The sequence below is a fragment of the Gastrolobium bilobum genome, unplaced genomic scaffold, assembly GCF_033153095.1.
Source record: "Gastrolobium bilobum isolate Gb01-03AN ecotype WA unplaced genomic scaffold, APGP_CSIRO_Gbil_v1 utg341, whole genome shotgun sequence".
NCBI lineage: Eukaryota > Viridiplantae > Streptophyta > Magnoliopsida > Fabales > Fabaceae > Gastrolobium > Gastrolobium bilobum.
Window position 1 is genome coordinate 328,717 of NW_026899046.1, and position 21,034 is coordinate 349,750.

At 32.5% G+C, this 21,034-nt stretch overlaps 2 protein-coding genes and 1 non-coding gene across 3 annotated transcripts; 1 reads left to right on the forward strand and 2 right to left on the reverse strand.

Annotated features, from left to right (window-relative positions):
* The first annotated feature begins 6,111 nt into the window (after positions 1 to 6,111).
* LOC133286507 (large ribosomal subunit protein bL9c) lies at positions 6,112 to 9,327 on the forward strand. Its single transcript, XM_061483928.1, has 6 exons — positions 6,112 to 6,275; positions 6,470 to 6,597; positions 7,436 to 7,481; positions 7,834 to 7,931; positions 8,015 to 8,062; positions 8,883 to 9,327. The coding sequence occupies exons 1-6, from the start codon at positions 6,126 to 6,128 to the stop codon at positions 9,001 to 9,003; spliced, it is 591 nt and encodes a 196-aa protein (XP_061339912.1). The 5' UTR covers positions 6,112 to 6,125; the 3' UTR covers positions 9,004 to 9,327.
* Positions 9,328 to 9,806: 479 nt separating this feature from the next.
* On the reverse strand, positions 9,807 to 9,879 carry TRNAV-UAC (transfer RNA valine (anticodon UAC)). Its single transcript has one exon. It is a non-coding gene; the product is annotated as a tRNA-Val (tRNA).
* A 3,296-nt stretch (positions 9,880 to 13,175) lies between these two features.
* LOC133286532 (zinc finger protein ZAT5-like) lies at positions 13,176 to 14,668 on the reverse strand. Its single transcript, XM_061483958.1, has one exon. The coding sequence runs from the start codon at positions 14,326 to 14,328 to the stop codon at positions 13,333 to 13,335; it is 996 nt and encodes a 331-aa protein (XP_061339942.1). The 5' UTR covers positions 14,329 to 14,668; the 3' UTR covers positions 13,176 to 13,332.
* Between the last annotated feature and the right edge of the window lie 6,366 nt (positions 14,669 to 21,034).

Sequence of the window (21,034 nt, forward strand, 5' to 3'; positions counted from 1 at the left end):
GAGAAGAAGAAAGAATGGTATGAACACCAATCATTGAGGAACAGTTTGCACACTTAAATCTCCCGAAATGGAAGCACCATCCGAATCCACCAAATTGTTGTGAGCCTGATTGCCTAACACCGATTTAACCAAAGCATCAGGGGGTTCATTAGTCTCCTTAAACTCTTCGTCCGGTATTAAGATTTTTCCATTTTGCTGGCCCCTCTCAAGAAGCTGACCATTCTCCTGTTTCCCGGAAATGGAACTAAGAGCCAGATTCGAGCTTGGAGAAGGATTCACGTTACGAGCTATATCATTGAGAAACATGTTTGTATCACCTTTAGTCAAACTCAAAAAAATTCTCTCCTTAGATTCCCTCGATAAAGATTGAGGTTTAGAGGGAAGCTTGAAAGACTTAGAAGATACTGCAAGACCCGTTTGTTTTTTCTTTAGAACAAAAGATTCCTTCACCGCCCCAGTCTTCTTCGGTATCTGTTGTTTATTTTTTCTAGAAACTTTAACGCTCCCATTCTGCAGGAGTTGATCTTCTTGGTTCCTTTTTTCCTGGGCCCCAATCGAAGGCTTAGTCAGACTATTAATTAGATCACCCATATGCTTAGCTGGCTGAGGAATATTTTGCGCTGACGTATCCATGATGGTTAACTGATTCAAATCAGGAATGTTGCTTGATTTCTGCAAATTAATTGCATTAAAATCCTGATGATTAGACATCCTTGCAACGTTATCATCTTTTGAAACTTTGTTAACGTCAGCAATGATTGCGAAACGTGAGCCAATTGGCTGGCCATAATTAGGGACCGTTTTTTTTTTATAAAATCTCCCTCTTAACAGCACCTGTATTCACTCCTCCTAAATTGGCATTAACTTGCATGACAGCACCAGATTTTTTCCCCCCATTATTGGCAATTACACCAGGTGCGGATTTTTTGCTCGGAATTGAATGCACTTCATGAGCCTTCTCCTTGATTGCAGCATCCATAGCTGAATTCACGACCTTCTTTCTTCCTCGCTGGTTACGCTGGACAAGCATCCAAGAACCAAAAGCCTCCCCTTCCATCGCCACCTTATGCTGAACTGTGGTGTTTGCCATTGTTGTATGAATCTGAGTACTTTGATTAATAGTACTAGTCGAAGCAGGAGCAAGGGTAGGACATGAATCACGGCGGTGACCATACCTACCACAAGCAAAGCAAACAAGGTGCAAACCTTCATAGCCCACTGGAAAAACACGGTTGCCTATTTTGAATTTAGACAGGAATCCTTTTCGAAGATCAACTTCCACACAAATACGGGCAAATTTTGCTCGATCTGTGAACTCCTTATCTCCTATGATATCTTTCCGAATTGAATTCCTATCAATCTTGAGTGTTCTCCCGAAAAGATTACCTATGTTACATAGGTGCTTAGACGTATAGAATTCAATTGGGAGACCTGGAATACGTAGCCATACAGCCAGCTTCTTGAAATCATCATCATGAGGGTTAAAGAAGGGACGCCAACGTTGAACCATTACATAATGATCAGCTACAATCCAAGGACCCTCTTGCAAAACAAAATTGTAGTCCTCAATCTTGTCAAACCGAAATAAAAAATAATCATTCTCCATATCAATGAACTCATAAGAGCCGCTTAAATTCCACATCTTCAACAACCTATTTTGAAAAAACTTCACCCCCACACGCTTTCCTAAAAGTTTCACAATAACTGCCATCCTCCAAGGTTTGCAGCTTTCTTTGTGAATCTCCTTTTCAAAACGATATGAGGGGCAGAAGGGATCATCAACAGATTGGTTGCACTCTTCCATGAACTGGGATTCTTCATCCTCCTCAAATCCTAGGTTCTCAAGAACCTCTGTCTCCTTCTCTTCACTTGACCCTCCATTTAAATGTAACAGAGAATCTTTATAAGAAACAACACTCCTTCCTTCTTGTTCTTTAGATCTACGAATACTCCTCTCAAGAAGATCAGCCTCTTCTGTGGAGAATTCTTTGCTTTCTCCCATACTTTGCACATTTTTATTTTAAAATGCAATTATATATAGAGGTAGGATTATTTGACACCAGTGTCAAATTTGAAGTTTGACACCTCATATGAGAACCGTTAGATAAAAAAATATCAACGGTGTCACACGCTTACAAATCAGAGTCGTTGATCTTTTTTGATCAAATGACTCTCAGATGAGGTGTCAAATTTTAAATTTGACACTAGTGTAAAAGGATCCTACCTATATATATATATATATATATATATCTGTGCGCTTGCTTTTGAAAATAGAAATGATGATATGCATAATTAAATTGACTAAACAAAGTTTAAAACTTAAAAAATAAAAAATAAGAATAACATATGTACAATGGCCAACTTCGTCCACGTTTAGGAACTCGTAAACTGAATTTCTCAAGTTGAGGGCAGAAGATAAGGCTGTAACTAAGTCATGAACTTCTCCATAAAACAAGCAGAAGAGGATTGGATGAGCATCTTCACCAACAAATAGTTATAGTGCCTGGTGTAGGTTTGACAATGAGACAGAACTTAACCCACCAGGTGAGAGCTAGTCATGAACAACATGCTATTTTTTAAGTGATAGTGGCATAAAAATTTAAGTTATTCTAAATAAAAAAGCTCAAATTTAATAAATAATGATAATTTCAAGAATAAAATATTACAAGTTTTACTGAAAATTGCTTAGCTTTCGTTCAGTGTCTTCTTTTGAGGTGGGATTAATGTTTTTCCTGCATACATATATAAGTGCACGATCTCATTTTTTTTTCTCTCTATTATTCTTATTGAGTCATATTCATTACATGTGCGACATAAAATTATTTTTTTTTACAAAAAAGAAAGAAAGAAAGAAAGTAATCCTATAAAATATGGGATAAGTTATTCTATTATCACTTTTTCTGCCTACCTTTGTCTACCATCTTCCAACGTCGTTTGATCAGAATCTCAAGAAGAGAGAGAAAGATAAATGTTAGTTAAGATTTTGATCTAACAATGTTGAAGGGTGGTAAGCAAAGATAGGCAAAAAAAAGTGGTTGGTAGATTAACCTATCCCATAAAATATACCCAAAAGAATTCTAATTGTTCACGCCAAACAATCCATGCCATCTTTAATTTGAAAATAAAAGTGTAATTTCGTTCCTGCAAAATATTAATTCAAATTCTGCCACGATTTATGGTCCCTTTTTTATATACATTTTTATGGTCCTTTTCGAAGATTAAACAAGACAAGTAAATAGTAATGTACCGAATTTTGTAAGTCCTCTGGTGTGTTAAATAAACCCCTCAACATAATTCGCATAGATGATATTCTTTTAGAACTCTTAATTAAAACCAGTACTTTTCACATTAATTTGTTAAAGTTAATTTAAAAAAAAAAAATAACCAAACCCATTCTAATCCAGGTACTTATGCTTTTGCGTTGGATGCATTCTTCCTTCTTCTGCGCAGTTTAAAATTATAAAGACTCTCCAAGAGACACATAAGGATTCGTTTACAAATTTTTAATAATTATACTATGTACATGGGTCAGGTCGAGTCAGGTTTTGGTGCCGACTCGACCCAACTTGATTTTTATAGGTCGGGTATTTTGACCTGACCGACTTTAATTTGATCCAAGCCAGGTTTGACTTGGTTTGAATTGTTTTGAACTAGTTCAGAATCGGATTGAATATGATTTGACTTGATTTCTGAAGTGGGTCAAATCCGACCTGATCCGTTTTTGACTTGGTTTCGTCACAAAATTTCGTCAAAATTTTTATGTTGCAAACGACGAAAATTTTGTCACAAAATTATTTTTTCGTCGGAATATTTTTTGTCGAAAAGCGACGGAATTTTTTCGCTAATGAAAATTTTTACAAAAATAAATTTTATATCGAAATTTAGTATCCGTCAAAAAAATTTGACGGAAATGATTTCCTTCATCAAATGTTTTAAACGAAAAAAGAATTCCGTCAAAAATTTTGACGGAATGCTTTTTTTTTTCAAAATTTCGATAGGAATGTGTTCTGACGAAAATTTCGACAGAAATTGTTTTGAGGGAAATGTTTCATTCGAAACTTTCGACGAAACTTAGATTCTCTAAAGAATTTTGACAGAATAATTTTTCCATCAAAATTTTTTATCGAAATATTTTTTGTCAAGAAATTTACGAAAATTTTTGACAGAAATGTGTTCCGTTGAAAATTTTGATAGAAATGTTTTTTTATCAAAAAACTTGATGAAAATATTTAGTCGAAAATATTCGATGGAAATGTGTTTCGCTAAAAATTTCAACGAAATTTTTTTTTTTGTCAAAAGGTTTAACGAAAATATTTTCGTTGAAAACTTTCGCTGAAATTTGAATTATGTAAAGAATTGTGAAGAATTTTTTTTTCGTCAAAAAATTTCGATGGAAATGTGTTTTGTCGAAATTTAGATTCCGTAAAAAAATTGGACAAAAGAACTTTTCCGTCAAATTTTTTTACAGAAATATTTTTAGTCATAATTTTTGATGAAAATATTTTTCGTCAAAAATTTTTGCGAAAATTTTTTATGGAAATATTTTTCGTAAAAAATTTCGACGTTATTGTTTTACGTTAAAACTTTTCTATTAATGTAATTGTGATTTTTCTTTTCTTTTTTTTCACATAATGGATATGGGTCAAATTTTGGATCAATGGGTCATTATTAAAACAAGTTAGGTCTAAAACTGACTCAAATAAAAGTGGGTCAGTATTTAAACCCAGTTAAAAAAAATAGGTATTTATAGGTCAGGTTAAGGTCAGATCAAGAGCAGGACAAGTGAACTATTTTTTTGCACACCCCTAAGTACATTAGTAACCGAATGTACTTTTGATAGTACATAGTATACTTTGTAAACAAAATATTTATAAATATACCCCTTCCAAATAAACTACCAAACGGTATTGGGAGCTCATCACTACTTCTGCTTGGTATAAGTCTGTGGGATTTGGTCTAAAAGAAGAACCCCCCAAATGTAGATATCTTTTAAGAAATAAAAATCACAAAAAACCGTTTTAGTGTTTTTCAAACGAGTAAAAGATTTTTTCAGTCAATTGAGATAAGTTATTTTCGATGAGTCCAAAATAACGTTATTTTAGACGAAAATCAAGGTGTTTTTGTAATTCTAATATATTGCAGGGTTATATTAGTCTTTATCATTATAATTTTTTAATTTTATAACCCAAAACGACGTCGTTTTGGGCTCACTGGAGATACTTTTATCTCCGGTGACTGAAGAAATACTTTTTCCTTTTTAAATAACTAATAATATTTTCACCAAAAAAAAAACTAATAATCGTAACTTATATTATAGTTTTTATTTTCGAATTTGAAACAAATACATCCAGAGTATCCTATCAATAACGTAAATATATTTTTATTCTATAATTGTAATTAGCCTATTGGACATTTAAATTTCCTAATATTCCCACACACAAATACAAGATTGATCCTCAATCGGACAGAAACCCTACTCTTTTAGCTGTTTATCGGGTTTAATAATTCACAACAATTGATAATGATAAATCGAACAATTATTACAATTCAAAATAGAGATAGGATATTGAATTATTAATTAGTGTTAATCTCAATGTCACTATCACTTTGTTTCACTATTAAATCGATTATATTGATCCAACAGTTATGATTTAATTTTCTAAAAAACTTTTTTTTTTATATTTAATGTTTTATATTTATTTCTATTTTTATGTGGTTATGATCCTCATTTTTAATGTTTTTACAGTTTCACATTAAATCTGAAAAATCAGAATCATTTAAAAATGAAAATAAATATAACCATTGAATTAACATAATCAATTTAACGACAGTGAAACAAAGTGATAATGATATTAATAATAACACTAATTAATACAACAATATCATATCCCTTCAAAATAATGTTAATAATTACACTAGACCGACTGTGTCTTAAAAAAGAGTAAGTAAATTGACGACGCAATCAATTAAAAAGTTATATTAACAAAATTTATTAAAAAAAATTATTTATTTTTATATTATATTTAATAATTTAAATTTATGATGTCGTCTAGCTAAAAACGACGTATAACACTGGAGAAGAGATAAGAACATAGTTTGGGACTGTGAGTTTGCAAAAAGGAGGAATGGCATCAGCATTACCTTCTCTCTCCTCCACTTCTTCTTCACTGTTACAGCACTGCTTCACCGGAAATTCAAAGGGTCCTACTCAATTTCCGAACAAAAGTGCGGGCTTTTTTGTCTTTGCTCAGAAGAAGGCAAAGAAAACTCGAAAGGTTACATCAACATTCTATAGTCTATTCCATAAATCAAACATTTTTTTTTTTTGTGTTTTCAACATTACTTGGATTTTGATTTGGATTTTGTAGTTATAAACATGTGGGTATACTTGCCTTTTTCCTTTGCAGCATTATATTGTGTATTTTTATTTTATTTTTTCATTCACTTGTTATGCTATTTGTGAAATCAGATTATCTTGAAGGAAGATGTGGTTGACGTGGGAAAGAAAGGGCAACTTCTTGATGTGAAGGCTGGGTTTTTCAGAAATTTTCTGTTTCCCACAGGAAAGGCATCCATTGTCACTCCTCAGTTGCTCAAGTAATCTATAATTAAACCATATAAGGCCCTTTATTAGGCATTAGTTTATAATTTGTTACATCTTTATTATTATGCACTAGTGCTTGGGAATGTGCATTTACATGAACCACTAGTAAGTAGTGGCAATAATGGTCTTGAAACACAGTAGTAGGTTGCTTGGATAAGTTACCATTGAGGGCGTTTCTGTTATTGTAGTATCATACAAAATAAACTTTGTCTCTATGAATAGCTCGTTTGAGATATGAGATTTTTGTGCCTATGTGAACTGACCAGACTGTTAAAACCCTCTGGCTTTGATTGGGAGAAAATATAAAGATGTCTTACAGTTGTTAATTAGAATAATCATGACTTCAAGATTTTTTTTTTTTCTTTAATTGCATCTATGGGGCTTTGATGTTTTGGATTGAACAGGGTTTTCATGTTTTTTAAATAAAATCCAGACTATTAATTGTGAATCCTGCAATATCAGTTTAATACTAGTTGTTCATCTTGGATTGCCAAAAAGAAGTTTTGTTGTCCTTTTCCCGATATTTGTTGTAGCAATCTCCATATGAGATTGCTTTTGTATCTTTTTGATGATATAATAATCATAGTTCCACTTATTTGAGGTTGACAAAACTTTGATTCAGTAATTCCTGCGTTTTCTTTATTTAGACTCTTTTTTTTTTCTGAATCTTTTAATACTGGAGAGCTTATCTTTGGAAATCGAGGGCTAGCTATTTCTATGTGCAATGAGTACCATATAAACTGTTAACTATAGAGCATGTTTGCCGCAATTTTGAATTGAGTTTCCCTTGCATTGTCTTTTGACCTCTTTGTTTCAACCTTCTCTCTCCAGGGAAATGAGATTGGAAGACGAAAGAATTGAGGCTGAGAAAAGACGGGTAATTTTTCCTTTTCGCTTAATCCTTACTTGGATAAAATTTGTCTTCTGGTAATCTGCAAATGATTGCCATTAGTGACTAGGAGTAGGATGTAAGGAATGCTATGATGTTAAGCTCTATCTATAAACCTTGCATCAAGAGCTGTAAGCTTGTAACAGTGAGTTCAATATTGCAGAATGTAAATTCCTTTCACTGGTTTTCCCCATAGTAATTTTGCATTCAGTAAATTGCATTCTTTATCATTTGTGATTGTAATTACTTTCGTTCTATCTTCTGAATTTGTTAATATACTTTTTTCCTCCTACATAACTTTTTTAGACATGTCATGCTATTTAATTTTGCTTTTCTGTAGGTAAAAGAAGAGGCACAACAACTTGCTCTAATTTTTGAAACTGTTGGGGCTTTCAAGGTGAAGCGAAAAGGCGGTAAAGGAAAGCAAATTTTTGGAAGGTAAGGTTTGTCCTGCACATTTAGAAGAAGTCAGTTTATGCCCTTGTTATGGATTTTGTGTCTAATGTCTGCGTGCTGTTTAGTGTAACGGCTCAAGATCTTGTTGACATAATCAAGGCGCAGCTTCAAAGGTACCATATTTCTTATGTACTGAAATATTTTCTTGTGTCAGCATTATAGATGTTCTTTGATTGTGTATTGTCCTATAACTTTCCAGATGATGCCTTTTCTTTTATGTGGGTAAAATACTTAGTTTCTAAAGTTTGGGACAAATTTAAGTAATGTGTTTGTTGTTTCAGCTAGCTAATTGTTTACTTTTTGTACTCTTTTTGGGTAAAATATTTTCAGATGATTATTGTTTTTTTTTTTTATCTGAGTTTGGATCTTTTCAATTTTGAAGAAAGGTGTCGTCTGTCAATATTCAAAGGGCATTTCAGTACTATCCATGATGCTATTTTTCTCTTTCCTCTTTTCCCTTTCCAGTTGTTAGTCCAAATACAACACAACCGAACTTCATAGGGGTAATTGGTCTTTGGTCCTTGCATAGTTTTATGAATTCCTTTGGATGTGTTCAATCTGTACAGTTTTCTAAAAATTAGAAGAAATTTGGAAAGCTTTTTAAGAGATTTTCCAAACTGGATGTGCGCTTTGCTTTATGAGCTACTTGATTACCTTTTACGTGATATCACTCGAGCACATCTGATTTGTCATAAACGTTTATGTGGTTCAAAGTTCACAAATGAAATGGTCATCCTTTGTTCTTGGGACCACTTGTTCTTAATGACTAGTTGATGTATAATATGCATATATATCAGCAGTCTGGATCTTGTAAGGATATTTAACATCCAAAAGTTGGGGTGATGAATTGTTTTTCCACCTAAATGAGTTCATATCTGTGTTTTGTAGTCTGATTGATTAATTGCTTCATGATTTTCTGTGATTCATTTCTAGGGAGCTAGACAAGAGAATTGTTGATCTTCCAGAAATCCGGGAAACAGGAGAATATATTGCAGAGTTAAAGCTTCACCCAGAAGTTACAGCTAGAGTGAGGGTGAACGTTTTTGCTAACTAAGCACCAGTATGTTTTGAAGTTCCATATGCCGAATGGACAACTTGGAGCTAGCAACTTGCATCAGTTCAAGGTGCATAACCATCTTATGATATGATAAATCTTCAGACTTCAAGCTTCACTCAATCTGTAGGCTTGTAATTATGTCCCGAGGCTCGAATTGAAGAAGCACTCTGCACTCCTAATGGTGATATGTCTGGAATGTGGGAACTGTTTCTTATTTAAACATTTTGTTTTTTTCATATCCCTTCTTGAATGTCTATTCAGTTTTCAAGATGTTTTTTGTAATGTACAACTTTGTTGATGGTAAAAGATAATTTTTAGGTCCTCCATTGGCCTGGTGAGCATAAAAACGGAATATAAAATGAACCTATAGTTTTCCATGTCTTGGTTCAATGACCATATTCAAATAAAAGTGGGAAGACCTTTTCTTTGAAGGCCTCTGATAAACTCAATCATTTTTTCCTGTGGTTTGAAATCAACGAACCTGCTGAAGATTGACATTTAGTAATTATATTTGTGCATTCTAGCAGCATTGTTTGTTCACCCTGTAAATTTTGGAGAGTTATTTTAACTTGCGTCATTCTTCTTTTGCTAGTCACTTCAGCTATCATAATTTTGTCCAATTTTGATATTGCGTTCTTAATTCATGATGTTCTTGTTTCTGTTGTGATTTCTCTTAATTGGTTCCATCATTGCGAGATTGACGCTAGTCAAATTTTAAGACATAATTGTCGAAGGGAAAAACTCAAATCAACGTTACTATAGCTGTTAATATAAATAAGGTAAAAAAGATAATGCAAAAATGTTGATGCCCAGGATCGAACTGGGGACCTTCAGTGTGTAAAACTGACGTGATAACCACTACACCACACCAACTAGTTATGGTTTTACAGAACGACTAAAAATCCTATCAACGTATTTTCGTTAAGTCATTCTATATTAAATTAAATTAGTGGCCATATGTATAAAGTGTACCAGAAAAAATAAATATCATTATACTAATACAATTCTATTCTAATTTCCCAAGTATAAATTATGGGTAATACTTATCTTATGTTGCATAAGAGAAGTATTATCTCATGTTCAAACAATAATTAAGAAAAAAAAAAAAAGTTGAAGGTGAGAGAAAATTTTTTTTATGGGATCCATTTGAAAAATGTGAGTGTAGGAGATAATAATTTTTTTATGTAACATAAGAAAAGTAATTCCCATAAATTATTCCTATACATCGTCATCAAACATGTATTTCAAAAGCTAAATATTAGAATAAGCAGAGTCATTGAAAGACTTTTTTCTTAGTGTGTGGTGTAAACAATTTTGTCAATTCTTTTTCTTATTTAAAAGATAAATTTTTTCTTAATTAATTCTCCTTAAATAATAAAAAAGGATTGTTGCCACTGCCCCAAGTATTTGTACACAATTAATTAGTCTGAGTTTAGGCAAATCTAGGCCAACAATCTTGTAACCAACAGAACCAACCATGGATTTGCATGAACTTTGAGTTATTACTGCCTTAACTCAAACGTTAGTGGCAATTGCCAGTTACATTGTTGATGCTTCTCTGCCACAGCGCACTAACCCTCTACCTAATTGAAAGTTAATCCCAATTATCGTATGTAACAAAACTACCATGTGGTATTGGTTTTATATCCACAACTTTGTAAGCAATGTCAAAATCTACTCAGCATAGTGGTTCTTTTCACTTGTGGTAACTACCTATACCCCATGGAAAAGTTAACCAAACCCAAACCAGTTAAGTACATCTTAGGTAGCTACATTCCACCAATGTAAAAGGGGGGAATATAAGATCCACATTTATTGTTCCGTCACGGCATGACCAAACCCCAATTGGCATCTTAAAGAATGGTATGGTTATGATATTAGGGAATTAAGCCCTGTTTATGGTCAACACTTAACACCGAATAGAGGATTAAGCAAGTGAAGCAATTGATTGGTTGAGTGGAAATTTTGTTTAACGCTAGTAACGGAAATAGAATTTAAGGCCGGCCAATGGCAACTTTTTTGGTTATGGGGTTACAAGTAGGGACAAGAAACCACATAGTAAACCAACTCATGAATTTGAGGCATTTGTCTTTATCACCAATGCTACCACAACACACATATCTTGTCCAAGCGAAAAAGGATAACAACTACACTTAACACAATGCATTGCTTGAGTCTAGTTCAGTTAATTTCTTACACAACTGGATATACCCAATTAATTATGCTATTCAATCACAGCCATCCAGTTGTGTAGTTTGGAAAGCAGGCCAAGTGAAAAGCTTAACTAGTAAACAAACCCAATAACGACCCATCTCTTGTTTGGGAATAAAAACCTTGATTTTCTTCTTCATTGAGAAAAAAAATAAAATAAAATAAAATAAATGGGTGCATCCTATATATTAAGGAAAAGTTGGTGCGATTATTGCTAAGATATATAATTGAAGAAATATTGTTGAAGTACAGATAAGAGAAAGTTGAGTAAGATAACAGAAATTAAAATATATATGCCTTTTACAAAACAAGCAAAGTAATGGTTTATGGTTGTGGTGTTAAGGTCTAAGTTCCTTTTTGAGAATTAATATTTGTATAAATAAAGTACAATTTTAAAGGAGAATATATAATGTGAGATTAAATGACATGGAGGGAACCTCCCCAACTACATGTGCTAATGTCAACCAGTAATCTCTTCTCTCATATTTCTTATGCATTCGGACGCCTCACGCAATGTATGTGTTCACATGCTTCGCTTACCAGCATTCACAAAAACGTGCACATAACTAACTTTAGATAAGTGGCCAGTGTAAGTGACTTAAAAGTCTTCCATCTCTCTCTCTCTCTCTCTCTCTTCATTGCTAAGTTTGATCTCACACTAAATAATATTATATATGATGACATATATGCCCTCAATCAAAGCATACTAATTAATAATATGCATGTATTTCATTTCTTATATATTATTATTTTTCATGGAAGAGAGAAAATCAGATATTTTGTTATTCGTGTTGTCGTTTTCTCATCTTTCATTATGTGAACTACATAAATATGGCTGAAGTTTATAACTGCAATTGAGTGAGATAAAAAGTACGTATGGGTGATGTGTCCAACTCCAAATAGTGTGGACCATATAGTATAACTCCTAATCAAATCTTTGTGGCTTGAATGTTATTAGTCTTGGAAGCACCCATTTTTTATTTTTATTTTTATTTTTTTGTAAATTTAGAAGTACCAACTTTGTATGAAATCCCACGAGATAATCCCAAAGCTAATTATAAATTAACCATTATACATACATATGTAGAAATAATTAAAAAGGATATATTATATATACAATTAAATGAAATTTAATTATGTTTATCAATATAATTAAACAAAACAATTTGTTAACTAGGTGAAACTAATGACTATAAGAGGTGGAGGAGCAGGGAATAGAGTAACATGCTTGACTCATTGGTGTATTTTAAATAGGGACAAGATTCGTTTACAAACTTTTTTTGCAATTACACTAATGTAGGATCGGTCGTACACTGTGTGATTAATGTAGGACCGGTCCTACATAGTGTAGTTTGTAAGAATTTGTAAACAAAAAAATTTATAAATATAACCTGCTCCTTTTAAATAATAGCAAGAGACAGGTAGGGAGCCATATAAATATAAAGATAGAATGGTGATGGGAGTGCATATGGCATGCAGTGGCATAGAGTGCATTTATCAAACCCAGTTTTTGCTTATCCTTTATTCTTGTCATTAATGAAAAGAGTGGGAATGTGGTAGCCAGTGTGAGTAAGTAAGAGAAAGAGATCTTTTAGCTTTATTATAATAAAATCAAAAGCACACAAAGGGAACCTAATCCACAACTTTTCGTTGTGGTCATGGTTCTGCCAAACCCTAGCTAGCCAAAGCCCATCCCATGCCACTGCACTCTCTCTCTCTCTCTCTCCCTCTCTCCCTCCACACACTAACACACACGCCTCTTTGTTCATGAGTCTTGCACGTTGCTCTCGACTCTCCCCTTAAAAAGAAAGAACAAAACTAAAACTCCACATCGACCCAAAAAAAACTCTAAAAAGAAATAAAGAAATAAAGATGCCCTATCACTCACTTTTCGTGAATGAAAGGCAACCATGAACACTAACCACTTACTTACTCAAAGTATTCCAACTTCAACAAGTAGATCATATATATCAAAATGACAATTATTAATAAACCAAAGAATAATCCAAAGAATCGATAATCAGGAATAATTGTAAATTAAAATAACACTAATAATTCACATTATTGATCATTGATCAAAATAATAATAATAATTCTTCCTATTCCCACCCTGGCCTAATAATGGCAATCCACCAAAGCCGGAGCAGCAGACAACACCATCGAATTTTTGGTTGCCGTAAACTGAAACTTGGGCTCCCGGAGATCATCTTCCGGCGCTGGAAGGTTAAGATCCAATTGCAAAATACTCCTCGGTGGAACTCTGACTGCGGTGGTGGTGGTGGTAGCAGTGTCGATGGTACTTATGCCTACCACCTGAGTAGTGGTGGTGGTATTTGTGGATGCCCTATGCCTCCTCATGTGGCCACCCAATGCTTGCCCTGATGTGAATTCTGAGCCACATATGGAACACTCATGAATCTTGGCCTTGTTGCCATGGAAAGTAGAAGCTTTGTGACCGTGACTCCCCCCCAATTGAAGAGAACTTTTGATGTGGGTTTGTTGCCCTGCTTCTTGAAATTGAATATCATGATTGGTAATTACTTGTGGTTGTGATGAAGGCGGTGGTGATGGTGGTTGAGGAAGTGGTGGTTTCTTTTCCTCCGCCATATTCACTTTAGGCTTTTTGTGACTTGCCCTGTGCCCACCAAGTGCTTGAAACGAAGGAAAGGTTCGGTTACACGTTTTGCACTCATAAATAAAGAAACCAGCTTTGGTATTGGTATTGGTAGCGGTTATAGCTATCTTAGTGCTACCCTTTTGATCCATCTTATTTCCATCATGATCATGATCATGATCTTCATCTAGCTGTTGATGATGATGATGATGATGATGATGATGATTAGAATCCCCTCCTCCAGTTGCTCCTCCTCCTTGAGCCAAGAGAATCAAGCAATTAGCCATGTCTTCTTCTTCTTGATCAGTGCTCTCATAAGAAGAAAACGACCCATAATCACAACCAGAAGCACTTGAACAACTAGATGTCATAACTGTGGTTGCAGCAACAACACCACAAGGAGACAAAAGCCTCATTCTTTTGGTGCGTTTTCCCTTTGCGATGTGAGTGGCATCGTTGTTGGACAAACCCACAAATTGTTCTTCCATGTTGTCCATCTCAGACACACACACAAAAAAAAGAAAAAAAACTGTTACTCAGTAAATCAGAACTGATGAGAGACAAAAAAAAAAACACTGAACACACAACAGACACACACATATGACGACTAAGAGTGAACAAGTTTATATCTCTATATATATATATTTGGAAATGAATGGCAACAAAAGACTTTGAAGCCGTCCCTCTTCTTATAACAGCTACTACACTCCCAAATAGTTTGCCACCAAAAATCTTCCTTGCGTTTCCAACCTTCGAAGTGTTACTAACAAGAAAAGTTCTTTCCTTTTCTCACGCGCCTTTCTCTCCACTTATTCTACGCTTCCATCATAACCACACTTTTTGTTCTCTTTCTGTTTTACTTCTACTCATACTACTATTATGTTTTCTTTTATTGCTTGGGGTGTTACTTTTGTGAACGAATATTTTATTTTCCTTGAGTTTTGGTATATATTGCGTATGCCAAGCTGCTTCGGTTGGATGTCTATGATTCTTCGATAATTAAAGATTATTTTTATTTTTGCAATTATATAATGTTGAATTTAATGAGTAGGAATATATTTAATAGTGTAACTTGCGATATATATATATATATATATATATATATATATATATATATATATATATAGGCTTTATTAATCTACAGTTACATAAGAGAGATTATCTCCTATTACTCTCACAATCATATAGTGGGACCCACATAATTATAAAATAAAAATAAAAAACATAAAAGTACAATGTCTTTATAGGAAAATAACCTACTCTCATGCGGACGGAGAGTAGTTTTTCCTATATATATATATATATATATATATATATATATATATATATAAAGATTATACTTACAACCTATTTTCATGTAGAACCTCTTACAACCATATCTTAACTGTTGATTTCTGCCCATCAATGATTATTATTTTCGCAAATCAAACTTAGTAATTAATTATTAATACACAATAAATGATAATTGTTGATTAATGGAAATCAACGGTTAAAATATGGTTGTAAGGGGTTGTAAACGAAAATAGATTGTAAGTATAATCTTTCTCATATATATATAAAAATATTTCTCCAGTCACTTGAGATAAACTTATCTCAGGCTATTCGTTTTAACTATGTACCATAGATAATACATAGTTATAATGTTAAAGTTGCTTTTTTTTCTCTCCACGTCAGCAGACAAATTCTGAAAAGTAGAAGTGACAATATAGGTAGAACCTGGAGGGTTAACTCTCCAATCCACCAAAACGGGACGGGTTGGGTTGAGGTTTTCAACCTACCAACCCGCCGCACCTAAAAGTGGGTCAAAACGGGTTTAACCCACCGCAGGGCAGGTTGACCTGCCAGGTTATAATTTTTTCTTTTTTACAATTAAGTAGTATTTCATTTGTCATTAAATTTTTAGGATACCTAATTTTTTTTATCTTAGTACTTCCTTGAAAAAATCAAGAATAACAATTTTGTTTATGACAAATGTTATCTATATATGGAGACAAATGAGTTCCTAAAGAATGTTTAACTGAATATTAATATACATTTAAGATTGAGACTGAAAAAAATTAAGAGAAGTGTGAAATAAAATAAAATAATATTAGAAAAATTCATAAAATATAATTTATTTTTGAATTTTAATTAATCTTTTTAATTGGCGGGTTGGGGGGTTGACCCGCCAACTCATCATAAAACGGGGTGAGTTCATTTTTTCAACCCAAATTTAATGGTGGGCCAAATCGCCCTTCCCCGTTTTTGGCAGGTTAGTGGCGGGCCAACCCAAATTGCCACTCCTACTGAAAAGTGACTAAGGAGAAAGAAAAAAAAAAAGCAACGTTATAATTATGTACTACCCGTAGTACATTAAAAGGGGTAGTTTGAGATAGACTTATCTCAAGTAGCGGAAGAAATGTTAACCCTTTTATAACTATGTACTCCCGGGAGTACATAGCTATAAAGGGTAGATATAGATAACCTTATTTGTAATGGCCGTAGAAATGTTTACTCTCTCTATATATATATATATATATATATATATATATATATATATATATATATATATATATAGGGTTTATATTTCTACAGCTGCTATATGTACAGCAGTCAATACTTGCCATATATATACGTGAAAATATTAAATATGGGGAATCATAACCTACAAAAGATGAAAGCATTAGATATGGAGAATCATAGCTATACATCAATCATTGATGTACGTAAAGCGGCTGTAGAAATGATTTTACACACACACATATATATATAGGGTTTATCATATCTCAAGCTGCTTGAGATAATCTTATCTCCGGCTAGTAAATCATAACCGTACAAAGATGGATCAATAGTGTTAAAAGAAGAGAGAGAAAAAGAGAATCATAATCATTCAAAAGTAAATCAATTAATATAAGAAAATAAATAAATAAAACGACGTAATTTTGGGATAGCCGGATATAAACTTATCTCAAGCTGTTTGAGAAATATTTTTCTTATATATATATATATATACATGGGAAAAACTACTCTTATGCTATTACATGTGATAAATTTCTCTCCTACACACCTTTCGATAATTGTACCACATTTTTCTTTTCTTTTCTTTTTATTTTTCAGGTGGTGGAGCCCACAAATTTATCTCTATGACATGAGATAATTTATCTTTTTTAACATGAGATTAATAAAACCTATATATATATATATATATATATATATATATATATATATATATATAGGGTTTATGTTTTCTTATTATTACATAAAAAAACATATCTCCATTCATAGATACAATTTTCAACGTGGGATCCACTTGTAATTAAAAAAAAAAGAGTAAAAAACTGATTTGAAACTATTCATGTGTCTGTAGAAAAAATTGTTCTCTTATGTAACGTAAGAAAATATAAACCCATATATATATATATATATATATATATATATATATATATAACTTAGCGTAATTATGGACGGTATGAAAGAAAATATATATATAACTTAGCGTAATTATGGACGGTATGAAAGAAAATTAGGTTGAAATTAGAGATGGAGATTAGTGGCAGCTGAATCTGATGTTGTAGGTAACTGATAAAGTGGAAAAATCTACTAGAGTTTAAAAAGAGTTGAGGAAAAGAAAGGTTGGTATTAACGCTCAGAGTCGGTTTCACACTCTCTTTTGCTTAGACCTTTAAGCCAACAAAAGGGAGGGGTAACAATTTTCACTGATCATTCAAGCAAAGTGAGATTGCACGTTAAAAGCATGTCAACCCCCATAAGTTCATCCCTGTTTAAAGTAAAGTACTAACCCGATTGGAATGATTAGAAATTCGGGTGGCTTTCAACCAAACCCCTTGATCCCAACGAAGAAAAAAACCATATATGACTTGTGATTTAGCAATTGCTTTGTTAAATTCTGTGCTACTTATACTTTTATTTTAGGGATAAAATTATTTTACACCAATGTAAATTGAAGAGGGATCTTTTGACTCCAATGTAGGATAAATAAATCTTACTCTATATCCCAGCTGTTGATTTTCATCCATATTATAATTTATTGAGTTGTACTAATTAATTAATTAATTATTAACCTCAAATAAATTACAGTCATTAGATGAGCAAAAATTAACGGTTAAGAAAAGATCCTCTCCTCATATAATTTGTATATATATATATATTCTCATTTATATCTAACCATTTTAATTTATTAAAAAAGATAGTTATTAGATACAAGCATGTCAATCAATAACTTGTGTATATATAATATATAGGGTAGTGAGTGACCAGTCCAAACAATAAAAGAAAGGAACATATGAAGAGAATAAGGCACATGTAGCATACAAGTATACTGCATAAGCACTTTAAGACGGTTCCTACTAAAGAGTACGATTCCTTTTCGTTCCTTTCAGTTAAACTTCATCTTCTGCTTAAAGGTATATTGAGCTAGCAGCTCACCTGTCACAATAATAAATTATTGCTAAACTATGTTAATGATTTCATGTTTCCAAACGGGAGATTTAATTGAAAATTAATTAATCATCATCGGTTTGATTAATCTTATTGAGGAGTCCTTGCTTGTTTCATTATTAACGAATGCGTCTTTGAATAGTTGTGAGAAATTAATCACCATGTTATTCAATGTGTGTAACATGGACCAAAACAAGCTAGCTAATATTAGTCAAATGGACCAAAACAAGCCACATGGTGATGCCTTTGTAGATCTATAATAGAAACCAACATTAATTTTAAGTATATAATTGGGTATATTCATTAGATGAAAGATGAATCCAAAAGAAAACTAAAGCAGGAAAAGCAAAATGCGTGCCATTTGGAAGATACGGTGGTTAATAGGGCAATTGGGCATGTATATTGTTTTTGGGGAAGCATCTTTGTACTCCGCTGTAAAATAAGAAGCTTTACTGTTATCAAAAAAAATAAAAAAAATAAGAAGCTTTACTCCAAATTTTAAATGTTGATCTCGTGTATTATCTAACTGTTGAAATTTATTGAATTATACTCATTAGTTAATTATTAATTTCTAACAAATTACAATTGTTAGATGTGCGAAAATCAACAACTGAAATAATAAATTAAATACGACTTATTATTTTTACACCAAAGTCAAAAGATGCTTCCCCATTGTTTTTATATTATGGGATAAGATATTATACCTATTTTTTATGCCCATTATTCTATCTGCTCATCTTCAACACTATTGGATCATAATCTTAAGAGGAGAGAGAAATGGTAAAAGTCAGTTGAGATTCTGATTTAACTGTGTTGAAGATAAATAGTTGTAGTAGGCATAAAAAAAGGTAAGTAGAATATCTATTCCTTATATATTATTAGTATAGGTAATGCATTCTTGAGGAAGGGGCTGAACCTTTAGCCATCACTGTTCCCCCGCACTCCGGATTAGTCCCATAGCCGGCTCAAAGAGTCGAAGCTCGTGGAGATACCGGAGGGAGCCAACTCGTCTCAAAGAGATAATTAGGGTTGGGTAACTCCAAAAAAAAAAAAAATACTTCAGTGTATAGAGAGAGAGAGAGAGAGAGATTGAAGCATTCTGTTCTCATATAGTGGTCCTAAATTTGATTAATAAAATGTTAATTGCTGATCATTTTAGATGAAATCATTGACTTAATCGTCTCCACCAAGACATGGTCCACTAGTAGGTGAGGCATCTATTATCCATAATCCGTAATACCATTTTAAAAATAGTCGAACAATCTACACCACTAACAGTGAAAAAATTATACCAAAAAAAAGAAAGAAGTCTCCATGGGTAGTTAGTTGCATAGGATTTTAATTTCTAATTAACTGCATATGAAATCTTCAAATCACTGCATTTAAATGGGAACATACTGTTCGATTTTATAAATCAATATATAGTAATATATATACCATGGCACTAATACTATCGGTGTAAGACCCATTTTGTCTTAACATTATGACCACTATTACTATACTATACTTGCTACCATCTTTCATCTGGTGTGAGTGTGTTTTTTTTTTTTTTTTGGCTTAGATCTAAAGTAGTCCATTTTCTGGTTCATGTATCGTTGACCCACTTCTTATGATACCATAGCTATAATCGATCTACTAATTAAATAGTTGCCCAAAAGATCAAGCCAGTTGGTTGGATCGAATAAATCCATTTAATTAGTTGATATGATGTATTCAAATTCTTTATGTCTTATACAGATATGATAGTGTAAATACGTTTGATGGATTATCCAGACTCGTGTAATTAATTAGGAGATTGATTAGTAGCCATTAGGGGAGAAGTTAATTGAAACTATATACAAGAGTAATTATAGGCTAATCGATAAAATTCAGGAGCTTAGGAACCAAGTCAACAAGTAACTAATAAAATTTACTCTTTTATCACGTTTTTGTTGTAGAATCTCAGGGATAGATCAATGTGTACGCTACCCTCATATATTCCTTTCGTAGCTACGCAACTTAGATATATTAAATTTATTTTGTACCAAACAAAGAAACTGAGTTATAGATATCAAATAAATGACTGAAATATGAACGGCAAACCAAAATGGGCTGATGAGATTTTGGCGAGTCAATCCCAAAAAACAGTACATGATATATAAGGTTTAAGCGCAAATAGAATAGAGATTCAGAGTTTAATTAAGAATGCACCTTTTAATTTTATTATATTTTTATTCTAAACTTCTGAAGCTTTTGTGTTTGTCAAGGTCTAACATGCTCCTTCGTGCAGAAGTTTTTTTTAATTTGAAGAGTCCAAAATATAGGATTGAACTTTTAATTACTTATTTATAAAAAAAATTTATATTTTATCACTTAAGGCTCACCTTTTTGAAAATATGAGCTGTTATAATAAAGTATATGAATGATTTCATATATCCACTCAAGTTCAAAAAAAAAAAAAAAAAACATATACACACCAATTAAAACAGCAGTTTTGTTATACCAAAAAAAAAAAAAAACAGCAGTTTTGATTATTACCTTAGTAACTATTATATATTTGTGTAAACGGATAATTACAACATAAACCAATATTGTTGTTGTGCAAAGAAAAATGTTATATTAAATAAGTTACCTGTTATTAGAAAAGTTCAAATTTTTTACGAAAATTTTTGACGAAAAATATTTCATCTAAATTAAAAACAAAAATTTCAACGAAAAACATATTCCATCGAAGTTTTCGACAGAAATATTATTTCGTCAAAAAAAATTTAAGAAAAACTTTTTTTT

What these genes read in the sequence shown, in the direction of transcription:
- LOC133286507 (XM_061483928.1), top strand. Translation starts at nt 6,126, where the DNA reads ATGGCATCAGCATTACCTTCTCTCTCCTCCACTTCTTCTTCACTGTTA. An exon ending in AGGCAAAGAAAACTCGAAAG is followed by an intron (nt 6,276 to 6,469) that starts GTTACATCAACA and finishes TTGTGAAATCAG; the next exon opens with ATTATCTTGAAGGAAGATGT. An exon ending in TTGAGGCTGAGAAAAGACGG is followed by an intron (nt 7,482 to 7,833) that starts GTAATTTTTCCT and finishes GCTTTTCTGTAG; the next exon opens with GTAAAAGAAGAGGCACAACA.
- LOC133286532 (XM_061483958.1), bottom strand. Translation starts at nt 14,328, where the DNA reads ATGGACAACATGGAAGAACAATTTGTGGGTTTGTCCAACAACGATGCC.